Raw genomic sequence first — 14,441 nt, 5'->3', positions numbered from 1 at the left:
CTTAAACGCTTATTAATCAAATTGTGGTTTCTAAACTAACAGCTGAAGTATCCTCTAAGAACAGGCAGAAATGCAGACTCTCAGCCCCTTGACACATTTAGTGAATTCAGAATCTGAATTTTAAGAAGATCCCTAGGTAACTCCAATGCACCAAAAAGTTTAAGATGCACTGCTTTAGACATTCGAAACTTTTTAAAATAACTTTTAAAAAAGTTTTAGAACAATGAAATTTTCTAATCACCAACATTTCTATTATACTGTGATTTACCTTTTTAAAACAGCATACTTACTATTATTTTACTTTGCATCTCAGCCTCAATTCACTAGTTGTTCAACTCAAAGTATGTTTTACTAATACTCTTAAGTACTGAGAAACCAAGACTTCAGAAAAAAGCTGAATCACAGAAAGATTAACGAAATTGATTTACTCAAGGTTACCGACATGACAGTCAACTGACTGATTCACATACCCTTCTCCTTGTCAACTATTTTCAAAAAACACTGCAATCTTCCTGAATCCTTAAATGCCATATACCACTGATTCTCAAATTGGTACTGGTTACATCCAGGAACATGAACATGGTCAGAGTACAAAACCTAAATTCAGTTACAGTAAAGCACAGATATAGTATCATTTTGTAAGTTTTAAGCTGTGTGCACTCCTGCCAAAAACTGTGGCATGAATAGGGCACTGATCACCAGGAGAGCAAAAAACTATAATATAGTCACCTTGGACTCTGCTTACAAAAAGTATTATCAAATGTGTGTAAGACAGCTAGCTATTTTCAACTTCATTACCCTCGCTTACCCTAGACAATGGAACTTCAGGTCATAAAATAAGATGCTGAGATGTATAATGTCTTAATGGATGAGACAAAATGAATCAGCAGAAGAGAAGTAGTGGGTAGGCATTGTCTTATCCACACTTTATCTAAAAGAAGAGCTGCTTTCTAGGCATTCTGCTAAAATGACAAGTGAGAATTAACATACTTGAAAAATCATATGTACACCATTTTTTTCAGGGGACAGATGCTCACTATGGCACTGCAAATTAACAAGAACATCGACCTGAATGAAAGCTATTGTTTTCAGAATTATCCAAAAAGCACTATCATTTCATTTCATTTCATTTATTTACTTACTTACTTACTTCTTTATTTAAGTAGGCTCCATACTGGTGGAGCCTAGTATGGGGGGCTTAAACCCTGACATCAAGACCTGAGCTAAGATCAAGAGTTAGACCCTTAATCAACTGAGCGACCCAGGCACCTTTATTTCTTAATTAGAAAATAAAATAAATGGAATCACTTTTGAATAGTCCATCAAAAACAAAACCTGAGTAGTTGATTTAAAAGATAGAGGACAAGGCATTTATCTATAATTACAGTACATTTAGTGTACATATTGAAAATTATACTTACTTTCTGAATGAATTTTTCAACGCTCTGTACCACATGTTTATAGAACTAAAAAAACAAACAAACATGAAGTATAGTTTTAAAATCTGTTCAATTAGATCTGAATTTTTCCGTTAAGCACAGTTAGTTTAACATCGTTTCAAAGGTCTATCAAAACAATGAATTTTAATCATGAATTTTGAAACCAACAGGTCACTCACCTTCAGAAGCAATTAACTATGATACCTAATTAGTTAAGGTTTCTTGACGTGCATACATGGTCAGTATAACTGAGCACTGAACATAGGTTTGAACTGTGTGGGTCCACTTACATGCTGATTTTTTTTCAATAAACTCAGTACAATACTGTAAATGTATTTTCTCTTCCTTATAATATTCTTAGTAACGGTATTTTCTCTGACTCACTTGATTATAAAAATGCTGTATATATTACAAATAACACACAAACTAAACGTTAATCGACTATTTATGTTATAGGTAAGGTTTCTGGACAACAGTAGGCTATCAGTAGTTAAGTTTTAGGGGAGTCCAAAGTTATACACAGATTCTTGACTGCACAGAGATCAGCACTCCGAACAACACGATGTTAAAGGGCAAACTGTATATCCAAAGTGTGCTATGAGATACAAAAGAATTTTAACACAGTCCTCATAAAATCATACTTTCGCATACTGTTAGGTTGACAGTAAAGTACCTGTAATAAGCATACGGGCAGATGTATATTCCTCCTTTCATGGAAGAAAAAGATTTCCAATGGTATCATTAAATTAGGGTAATACTAGAAATATCAAATAACTCAAAAAATAGCATTCATAAACATATGCAAAGGAGTTGTTTTGAACTTCATTATCTCGTTTCTGCTGGAAAGTGGAACAAGTATATATAATAAGATACAGGGATGTATAAAGTTCTCATGGATTAGCTAAAACAAACCAACAGAAGTGAAGTGAATATACAGATTAAAAATGAGTTAATAGGATGCTATCAATTATAAGAAAACAGGTGTAAGTTTTAGAAACAACACTATGAATAAACCTAAAAGGAACAAATTAGAAATTACAGATTAAAAAAATTATAAATTAAACAAAAGATATCTAAAACTTGTGCTTAATAAATTTTAATATCTTAATGGCAACTGCATAATTAGCATATTTGTTTAAAGAACTTAAATTGTGCTTCTACTTATACTTTTGATCCCAGGAATTATACTTTTAAAGGACATCCCCTTAGACTGAAGAGACATATGAACATTCCTTTGAACTGCATCAAGAAATCCAAAAATCAAAAAGAAAGGAAAACCTCATTACTCATAGTCATCAAGTCAAAATGTACAAGTTTAAGCTTGGGTATAATTTTCATACTATAAAAACAGCTTACTCAACAGTGTTAAGTCACTTAAATAAAAAAGCCAAAACAACTTCTTAAAAGTAAGCATTACCTTAAACATTTAAAAGCAACATACAAAATATTAATTACACATTGAATGATTTGTACTAAATAATAAGTTCTTCTGGAAAACATCTTAATAGTTCTCTTTGCTTCTAGCTACTTTACTACTGTAATTCTGAGTAAAACTGCTTACTAAATTCAAAGTTTACCAATTCACATAGGCCTTCTTCCCCAAAAGCTATTTTGTGAAATTTTGCTGACAGTGTGCAGTGTTAACAAGCACCCATTAAAATAATCATGTCCCTAATCACTGATAAAAAAATTAGTGACTTACCTCAATATAAAACAGTATCACTTAAAACTGATTTTAAAAAGCAGCTCAAATCTCAATTTACACATGTGCTAAATGCAGTTTAAAATAATACAATACTGCAAAACAACTGGTATGAACTCTTCAAAAATATCAATGGTATGAAAAACAAAACAAAGGCTGAGTATGGCTGCGTGACAAGACAAATAAATGTAATATATGATCTTACTGGATCCTGAAATTTCTTCCATGTGGTCAGTGTACAATATAGTTACTTAAGAAATGTCTTTGTTCTTAAGAGATTCAAATTCAAGTATCTAGAGATTAAGAGCTATTATGAATGAAATCTCAAACTATCAAATGATTCAGCCAAAAAATGTTTGTGTGTGTTTGTGTGTGTGTGTGTGTGTGTGTGTGTGTGTGTGTAGAAATAAACCAAATTGTAGCAAAATGTTAACTGGCAAATCTGAGGGAAGACTATGTGTTGGTCATTATAATATATATTTCTTAAGTTTTTATTTATAAATTTATAATAAATAATTTATATAAATATTTAATAACTAATTTATATAAAAATTTATAGATTTTTATTTATTTATTTGACAGAGAGAGATCACAAGTAGGCAGGCAGAGAGAGAGAGAGGAAGGGAAGCAGGCTCCCCGCTGAGCAGAGACCCCGATGTGGGGCTGGATCCCAGGACCCTGAGACCATGACCTGAGCTGATGGCAGAGGGTTAACCCACTGAGCCACCCAGGCACCCCAGTCATTATAGTATTTTGCAACATGTCTAAATTTTCAAAATTAAAAAATATAAAGCAGTAATAATAAATCAAAATAGTACAGTATATCATAATGTTTAGGCTCTTGACTGAAACTTGGATTCAAATTTAGCTGTATTTATTCTGACTACTGCAAATTACTTATTTTCTTAGACCCTTCCCACATCTGAAAAATAGGAGTAATGTTGCTGCTAATACTTTACAGAGCATTTTAATTAGAAAATATTCTGCTCAGAGGGAAAGGGGGCAGTGGGGAGATGGGGAAAATAGGTTAAGGGGAGGAGATACAGGCTTCCAGTTATGAAATGAATAGTCATGGGAACAAAAGGTACAGCACTGGGAATATAATCAATGATACTGTAATAGTGACAGATGACAGCTACCCTTGCGGTGAGCATAGCATAACGAATAGAGATGCTGAATCACTAATATTGTACTCTTAAATCTAGAACACCATGTATCAACTATAATGAAAAAAAATTTTTTAGAAGTATTCTCAAGTTATATAAAATGCATCAATTATTTTCAGACTAAAAATGGTAATACACATGTTTGCACACTCTCAGAATCACGATCATAAAAATCAGATCACAATGTAAAATAAGATAAAGAAAGCACAAAAGACTAAATAAACATTCAGACACCCAAAAATACACTTGTTTAAAGAATTCTCTCGCTTGAATGCTTACTGGTCACCATACTTTTCACTTATCACCTCTTTGATTTTCTGCATATAAATATAGGAATTTTAACTATAATGCTGTAAGAAATTAACTACATGTCTGACAAATAAGCTTTGGCCGCCAGAACACTGAAAAACCAACTATCGGAATTTTCTTCTAGTGGCAATTCTTTCCGTAAATAAGAATTTGTTAAATCTAATAGATAATGTTATTATTTAAGGATTATTTATTTAAATAATTGGTGCTTCTGGTTATGGCTGATGCTCTTATTTACAGTAGGGAAACATATTACCAAATATCCACAGGTTAAAACCTATTTAATTAAATATAAGCACTCATTCATTCTTGATTCTAATAGCCCTACTAAATCAGGGAGCCTTAGCTTTGCAGACAAGGACCACTTAGAAAGAGGTATCTATGGTTGAACTTCAAAAAAGATCCTTAAAGTCAAGAAATTTTAGGCAAAACTGTGCGTGTGTATTCTCTACAGGGAAGTTCAAGCCTTCTCTGCGATTTTCGGAAGGATCAGTGAGTCAACATAGATTAGCTCAAAACCTCTGTATCAAAGCAATGGCTAAAGACCTATGGCCTCTTCCCACAGCTTAAATGTCCTATATACAATAAGGTTCAACTGTTTTTCATAATGGCTCATATTCAAATCTATAATAGAATCAGTAAGGAAAAAAACTATTAATTTTATTTAGAAATCTATACCAAGATTCTGTAAAGTCAGAGTGACAAATAAGAAACACAGTCTCCACAACGTGGCTCTACCTAAAATCTTGCCTAAGTAAAGAAAAATGATAGCTTCAAAGCTTATGGAAGAATATTTACCAAAAGTGTTAAATGTTTATCTCTAGTTGGGGAGTTCACAGGTGATAATTAATTTTTATTTTTGTTTTTCCTCATGAATATGTATTAACTCTGCAAAAAGGAAGAGAATACACAGTTTACCCTTAAACAACCAATTCCCTGCACAGTTGAAAATCTACATGTAACTTCTGACAATCCCCCCAAATCAGCCACTATTGACTAGAAGCCATATTGATAAGTTAATTAACACATATTTTCTATGTTATATGTATTAAATACTGCATCCTTACAACAAAGTAAGCTGGAGACAATACGTTGTTAAGAAAATCATAAGGAAGAAAAAATATATTCACAGTAATGCACTGAATTTATCCAAAAAAACTCATGTGTAAGTGGACCCGTGCAGACCAAATCTGTAATGTTCAATGGTTAACTGTATAGCCTGTAATAATCATCCTTCTTCTAAAATATTAGAATAGTATTTTCTTCTGAAAACAGAAGTGTAAAATTACTCACCTTAATAGCTTTGATGGCTGCCTTAGTAATTTGGGTCATTTTCGCTTTAGAAATGGGTGGTTTGTAGTCGTTCAGGGAATACAACTGATAAAAAAGAAGAACAAATTTTAAAGACAGCAAAACTAATGGTCTCTAAGCAAGTGCATGAAATTACCAAACATTTCCATTTTTATATTCTCAATAAAATCAAAGTGCTGCTTTCTTTTAAAAATCAAGTTCAACATCATTAGCCCTCAGAGAAATGCAAATCAAAACCACAATGAGTTACAATTTCACACTTAGTTGTTTATAATCAAGAAGACAGACAATAACAAGTGTGAACAAGGATGTGGAGAAACTAGAACCCTTATATATTGCTAGTGGGAATATAAAATGGTACAGCAGCTTAGGAAAATGGCTTGGCAATTCCTCAAAAAGGGAAACACAATAATATGTAGTATGACCCACCAAACCACTCCCGGTTATATACTTAGATTAATTGAAAATACATATTCACATTAAAACCTATACACAAATGGTCACTGCAACATTATTTATAGAAGTCCTTTAGAAAGTAGAAACCACCCAAATGTCCATCAAATGAATGGATAAGAGGTGCCTGGGTGGCTCAGTGGGTTAAAACCTCTGCTCAGGTTACGATCCCAGGGTCCTGGGATCGAGCCCCGTATCCGGCTCTCTGCTCAGCGGGGAGCCTGCTTCCTCCTCTCTCTCTCTCTCTCTCTCTCTCTCTCTCTCTTTGCCTACTTGTGATCTCTGTCAAATAAATAAATAACATCTTTAAAAAAAAATGAATGGATAAACAAAATGTGTTATAATCATTCAAAATATTAGCCATAAAAAAGGAATGAAGTACTGATACACGCTACAAAACAGATGAACTGTGAAAACATTATTCTGAGTTTAAAAAGCCATATTAAAAAGGACCAGATATTTTAAGATTCCATTTATATGATATGTTCAGAAAAGGCAAATCTATTCGGGACGGCCTGCAACTGGGGGAATTGGGAAGAAATGATGAATAACTACTGAGTACATTTCTTTTGGGGGATGATAAAATATTCTAAAATTGATTGTGGTAAGGTTGAAGAACCACACTAAACGCCACTGAATTATACACTTCAAACTGGTTAATTGTATGGTATATGAATTATATCTCAAAACTTTTTAGAAATCAAAGGATTCAGGTTTAACAGTAATCTCCACCAAAAAATTGTTTTGTTTTGAAATTTCTCATATAAGTAAAGGATAATAAAACTGCTTAAAGAGAAAACAATTAAAGGGGGAGAATCAAGCAATGAACAAATGAAGCTTAAATGAATACTGATTAAAACATGCACTGTACTCAGAGATGACAAGATTTTAACTATAATGCTGTAAGATAATAACTTCAAGTCTGGAAACTAAGCTTTGGCCATTATAACATTGCAAAATACCTGAACAGACTTAAAAGTAACTGAAACAGAATGCGTTGGTTAGTCAACTAGCAACTTAGGGAGTCCTCTACAGCTTTTGCTCTGGCACCCCTTATAACCTATCAATGAATTCTACTTGATTCTATCTATATTTTCTCCTTTTCCCCATATTTTTTCCTCTTTCTCCTTTAACCACAACCACAACCATAGCCCCAAACACTTTCATCTCTCACCCAGAGGACAATCCAAATGGAAGTGCATGTCTATCTATTCAAAAACTAATCTAATCAGGTGACTAATATCCCCTTAAAAAGGTCAATTCACTTCCCATGTTTTGGATAAACACATATGGGAACGCCTCTCCACCTTTCCAGTCTCTTATTCTATGCTTCCCTGCTGAGCCCTTTGCTCCAGGAACAATGATCTTTTTTCAGTTTCCTGCCACAGAGCATTGAAAATGGGCTTGTTCCCTCTACTTGGAATACTCTTCACCAGGGTCTCCTCACTAGTTAATGTGTACTCATTCATCTCAGTTGGAGCAACACTTAATGAGGAAACCTTCCCTACCCTCCCAGCCAGATGGGTACCTACTCTTCCATACTCTTACTGTACAGTCATTCACCTTTGAAGCACTCATCATAATACTTTCACATTTACTTGTCTGATCATCTAACTAATACTTGATCTTTAAATGGACTGTCACAAAGAGTGACAGTATCATCAAAGGTCAAAGGATGTAAGTTCCTTTAATACAGTTAAGATGTTAATGCTACAAGAGCTGTTCAAGCTGAAATCATTTGCGGAAAAAGTACAAATGTGCTTCCCTTTAAGTTCCCAAAGAAGTGCCCACCTGTTGATACTGCCAACCATTAGGTCAAGATCCCATCAGATCATTTAAGAAGCTATGTCTGCTAAAGTCACAGGAAATTTTAATACACTTGTGGCTTCAATTACTACCTGAAATTTTAATATACTTGTGGCTTCAATTACTACGAGGTACAAAATAACATCAACACATTCTACAGTGCTTATAATAAGCTATATGTATAAAATAAAGGTCAATTTCTCAGAATTTCTCAGTAGGTCCTGGCTACTGCCCATCTGAAATCTGCTCCTACCCTCTCCTATAAGAGATTAAGCTCTAAGGATAGACACCATGTCTTTTTTGTTTAGATTTTTTCCCCTTTTATCCAAACTATATCTTCATTATCTGGGAGAAAACAGGTATTTGTTAAGAATAAGTTAAAATGAACACACATAAGACAATTGCACAAGCTCTGCACAGAAAGACATGGGTATGAGTTCAACTACATCATCTTATCATAAGCTGCTAAATCTCTGAACCTTAGGTTTCTCATTAGCAGAACAGAAACTCATTTCACAGAAACATCACATAAAAATAAGGCTTTTAGAACACACTAAAGTTGCTCAACAGGGTGAGCCATTATTAAAATTAAAATCCTACTCTGTAGGCGTTCTCCATTTAAATGAATAATATTAAAGGATCCATCAAACACTTATTCACTCAGCGACTTGCAAGTCCATTTTATAATAATTTATATTATTAGAGCAATGAAGATATATCATCTTTTCCCCACAGTTGACTACATATACTTTTATTTTGTATAGTAAAGCCCTGAAGTTTCGATCAAGCATTAGTTCATAGTCTAGCACACCAAAGCTTCGGTTGTTTTATGTGTATATGTGATGGGGGTAGGGGATGAGGTAAGGGAAATATAATTAAGATTTATTAAACATTTTCAACAGTCTGAAAAGTCAGCTTTTACCTGAGACACCCTGCCTTTTTAAATGCACATACTGCAGAAATTTAAAGTAGTACTCAGAGAAATACTGAGTAGTTAAGTACTCCTCCAAGGCTCACTTTATATGCTTCTAACTAACCATTACTCTAGATTCTCTAAAATCTCATTTCTTTATTAAATCTGATCATGAGAAAATAGGCACAGATCATTTCATCTAACTCTTCAATGAATGCCTTAACTAAGTCCTCAGCTTACAAAGACTGATGAAAGACTTGCTCTAGAAACATTGTGTTTTACCCATCTGTTAAAGAAATAATTATCTTCAACCCCCCCCCCCAAAAAAAACCTCTTATGCAATAATTCCCAAAGTATATTCTCCTTGAATGCAGAACAGGAGAATGACTCAGCCAGTTTCCACGGGCTTACTTTTTTAATTAAGAAAAGATGATTTAACATGTTTCTCCCATCTAGTACCTTGGCTTCTAAGTGAGCTTGCTCAAGTTTATTTTACTTGTCAGAACATAAATCTCAAATGTCTATTGACATCTACTTCTCTGCTATATTTAACTATTAGTTTTACTGTATCCAAATATAAAATATATTTTCACCAGTGTCTAATTTTGATACAAAGTTCTCTTTGAAGTAAGTGGAATATAAATTTATACATTTAAGGAACTAATGTGAACCCAGCACCTGACGGCAGAGACAGCTTATCATCATCCACCTTCTGTTTTCTCCTTCTATGGGGGGGAGGCAGGGGGCTGTGAGAGAGAGGGAGAATCCCAAGCAGGCCCCCCCCCAAACCTGAAATCATGACTCCATCTGAAATCAGAGTCAGACTGTTAATCTAGGTGCCCCTTTTCCTCCAAATTTAAGTGTTCTTATACATTCCCCTGTTGTCAACCCTCAACATCAAACTCCATCCTCTAGGACCGACCTCCCTCAAAGACCATTTGTTGAGACAGGTATGACATCACTGTAACAGTCAGGACTTTAGAAAAAGTGCTGAAATATCACACCATTCAAAGCTTTTTTAAAACTTCTATAAGTAGTCTAACGTATGTCAAGAGAGAATATTTAATCTTTTTATCTATAGGATAGGACAGAGTGTCTGATACACAGTAATACACCTGTCTTATCCAGCTGGTAACAATTCTGCTACAACACTGCCATTAGGAAGTGTCAAGTTTCGTTCCAACCCTCATTCTAATTAGATATATCAACTCCTCACCAAAATTGGGAATGTAATTCTCCCTGTATTCTCAAAATTTGATCTGGTTTTATACTGGAAAATGTTGGAAAAGAATGAAAATTTATCCTGTGACCTCCATTTTCATTTCCCTAATGGCTCCCATCTCTATACTTGGGTCACAAGATCAGGGCTGCACGCACTCTAAATTTGGGCTCTCTAAATACCAAGTTTTCTCATGTTAAAGCTTTTTTTTTTTTTTCCCAAAGATTACTTATTTGAGAGACACAGCGCGGGTGGGCGTGTGCAGGGAGGGGCAAAGGGAGAGAGAATCTCAAGCCGACTCCCCACTGAATTTGGAATCACTGAGCAGGGAGTCAGACATGGAGCTTGATCCCATGACCCTGAGATCATGACCTGAGCCAAAGTCAAGAGGCGGGTGTTTACCTGACTGAGCCACCCAGGCACCCCTCATATATACGTTCTGATCCCACCAATCTATTTCCTGGGCCTGGCTCCCTCCTACCTCGTTTTCTGAAGTTTAATCGGCTGCTGATTCCTGTCCATCAAATTATTCCCTCACTTAAGATAGTTTTCACTTTTCTAGGTCTACTGATAACCTGCTAGGTCTGAACTCCTCTTCCCAAATCTAAGCTTCTTCCCCTCAAATGCTGTGTTCTAATGTTATCTAATCTCATCTGACAACCCTTTATTTATACAAACTCTCCAGGTCCCTCTGACCTCAGTGACTGAAATGAAGTCCCAGTCTTGACCTGCCCCTTCCTATGGCTACTCAAGACTTATCAATATAAAACAAAGGCTCTGAACAATAGCCTGGATCCTTTATGTTTCAACTCCCCTCAGGAACTTACAGGCACCACAACAAATGTATTCTTCTGACATCTGAAAACAACTTTTAATGAAATCTTTTTCTAGTGACTTTAATCAAGGTTTGAGGATTTTTTTTTAAATCTAAACTGAAATATCTTAGTTCCTGCTGACTATTCCAACAAAAAACTCATTTTTGATAAAGATTCTGCTATTGACTAGGCCAAGGACCAGTCAGCACAGCCAAGCACTTTAAGCTCTAGAAGCACATGGTCTCTTTCACACTACTTAACTCTACCCCTGCAGCAAGAAAGCAGTCAAGGACCAAGGATCAATTCACACATGAATGGGCATGGTATGTTCCAACAGAACTTACTTATAAATGCAAGTCAATCTTGAATTTGGGCAGTATTTCTCAGTCCTAGAAATGTACACTTCTTTTTTGCATTTGGATAAACATATTCATGACCTCCCTCATCTGCCCTCTTCCATACAGTGACTCACTACCCAAAACTTAACAAAATGTTGTGCTTCATGCTCTTATTTTATGCAAATTCACTTCAAAAATGTTAATGTGGTGTGCCTGGGTGGCTCAGGTCATGACCCCAGGGTCCTGGGATTGAGCCCCGGCATCCGCATCCGCATCCAGATGCAGGGAGCCTGCTTCCCCGCTCTCTGCCTGCCTCTCTGCCTACTTGTGATTTCTTTCTCCATCAAAAATGTTAATGCCTTTCCCAATTTGAGCACAGTTATTATATGAATTCTATCATTACTCTGGAAGAGCCCAATGAAAACCTCATTATCTGACATTCCCCCAAAGAACATTCAAATGTTGGTAAAATCTTGCTCATTTACAGGTTAATGTTAGCCTTCAAGTTTGTGGTTCTATGATCAATGGAAATAACCCAGTATATAAACCTAAGATAACTAAAACAGTCATCAACCCAATCTATCTTTCCTAACAACAGGCCTCTACTGCCTTTAAAGTGCTAGTTAAGGGACACATGGGGGGCTCAGTCAGTTAAGCCTTTAGCTCAGGTCATAATCTCAGCATCCTGTGATCCAGCCCCATGTTGGGCTCCCTTCTTCCTCTCCCTGTGCTTGTGCTCTAATAAATAATAAATTCAAAAAGAAAGGAAGAAGGAATGAACAAACGGACTAGTTAGGATCCCTCAAATCTCGAAAAATCAGAAATCAAAAAAGATACTAGAAGAAACACCATCTTGATACCTTCAATTCAAGATAGCACGCTAACTACAGACATTTTTCTTCTCTTCCTCCTACTGGAAGAATAAAGGAATAGAATTTTAAAAAGGTAAAAACAACTCAAAATGTAAGCAGAACAGGGAAGGGAGTATAATCAACAGACAAGATGTCACAAATTTCAGAAAAACAAACCCAAATGATTAAGAGGATTAGTAAATGATGTCATAAAGAGGAAATCACAAGCCACAGTAAACACAGAAGATACAACCAGAGGAAAATAATTTGGCTTATCTAATTCCAGAGTCCCACCCCTGGGACTTAATTAAGGTATTAAAGACAACAAGGGCAGCACAAGTGAACTAATGCCTCATCAATTCTTGCAAAAAGTCAATAAATATCTAAAACAGACAATTCAAGAAACAGTGTTACAAAAATACTGCTTAGATATATGAAATTAATATCATCAGAACTGAAGTGTTAAGATCTTAAACATTTTCCTCTTTTGGGGATCCATCATGATGTGAGAAGGAAGAACTTCCAATAAAATCTCTTTTGTACTTAAAAAAAAATGCATGCATAGGTTACTTTGAAAAACACAGTAACTGTATTTCAATACAATCTTGCTCTACTTGCCACAATGGTCCTCCACAGTAACTCCTTCCAAAATTCATACACTAAATTCCCAATCCCTAATGTGACTATATCTGGAAACAGAGACTTCATGCAGGTAATTAAAGTTAAATGAGATTGTGAGAATGCAGTTCTGACTCAACAAGATTAGTGTCCTTATCGAAGAGACACCAAAGAGCTAGCTCTCTCTCACTGCCATATGACTACTAAAACCCGAAGGTGGCTGTAGGAACTGAGAGCAATCCCCAGACCACAGCCCGCAAATGAACAGGGACCTCAGCCCTATAATAGCAAGGAACTGTATTCATTCAGTCAACAACCTAAATGAGCTTAGAAGAGAAATCCATGTCTCAAATAAGAGCACAGAGCATGGCGGACACCTTGATTTCCGCCTGGTGAGCCCATCTGCAAACACAGATGGGCTAACCTAACCTAGTGCTTAGGTTGTGACCCATGGAATTTATAAAATAAATCTGTGGTGCTTTAAACCATAAGCTAAGTTTGTGGCAATGTGCTGCAAAGTAACAGAAAGCTAATACAATAGAAAAAGCTGTAAATGATTGTATAGATTTAATTTTTGCAAATATTTTTTGAAAATTATTTTTATAATTCAAAGTCAAAATTAAAATTTTTCTAAATTTCTATTTTTCCTAAATAACTTAAAAAAAGAAATTCAGTATTTTGCATATAGGAATAAAAAGTAAATAAGATAATTGTTTCACTGATAGTCATTTTAAAGAGATTATTCTCCAAGTATAATTTCCAAAAACCAAAATACTTTATTACAAATTTTACTTCAACAACTCAAAACCTAAGTATTCCCTATATCTAAAATTTGTCACTCTCTAATATACAAGTTCTCCTTTTCTGTATAGCAAGATCTTTCCTATTATTTTTGGGTTGAGATACAATACACAGTATTAAATACTGTAACATAAAATCAGATACACTTGACAGAATGTGACCAGAGAACAGTAACAGAGTTAACAGTAGCAGATTCAACACTAGAAGCAACATTAAGAAAAAGCATGTTCTAAAAGAATAATGTGACCAATAGTGACTTTATATTAAAGTAAATTTCTTTCTTAAAAAATGTTTGAATTAATATATAAGTGTGGGTTACTTCTACTAAAGTAGCAGTATTCTTGAACACACGGAATTTTTTAAAGAGCAAAAGCCAAAAAGATATGTTACAGATATTCTGCCAGGACTCTCAGATCACACTTTTAAAGAAGGCACAGCTCCTAATTTTACACTAAATAATGTGAGAGTATAAAAACTTCAAAACAAAGTTTCAAATGCATCTTTGAATTAAGCCGTATGTAACTGGGAACACTAAAGCACATAAAATCTGAAATGCTCTAACACATAAAAATCAGTGAGCAAAATTAAGTTGTTTCCCCTTTTAAAATGCCCTTAGAACCTTTTCCTGTGTTGTATTTTAGTACAGAAAAATTGGAAAACATTAAAAAAAGCACCAAAAAAGCACAAAAATGACATAAAA

At 34.8% G+C, this 14,441-nt stretch overlaps 1 protein-coding gene across 9 annotated transcripts in view; it reads right to left on the bottom strand.

The window, feature by feature from the left end:
• Window positions 1-14,441, bottom strand: part of SCAF8 (SR-related CTD associated factor 8) — a 222,286-nt gene that overhangs the window by 183,839 nt on the left and 24,006 nt on the right. For all 9 annotated transcript variants that reach the window (XR_009404528.1, XR_009404529.1, XR_009404531.1 and 6 more), the window contains 2 exons: window positions 5,910-5,993; window positions 1,422-1,466 (listed from right to left, as the gene is read on the bottom strand). Coding sequence is in view for 4 of the 9 variants with exons in the window: in XM_059401321.1 (XP_059257304.1) it covers window positions 1,422-1,466; window positions 5,910-5,993 (129 nt within the window). In the remaining 5 variants the exon portion in view is untranslated. The remainder of the gene's footprint in view (window positions 1-1,421; window positions 1,467-5,909; window positions 5,994-14,441) is intronic.

This window comes from Mustela nigripes, chromosome 5 (genome assembly GCF_022355385.1).
Source record: "Mustela nigripes isolate SB6536 chromosome 5, MUSNIG.SB6536, whole genome shotgun sequence".
Taxonomy (NCBI): Eukaryota; Metazoa; Chordata; class Mammalia; order Carnivora; family Mustelidae; genus Mustela; species Mustela nigripes.
Note: the sequence above shows the minus strand (reverse complement) of the source record. Positions and strands in the feature narration are given on the sequence as shown.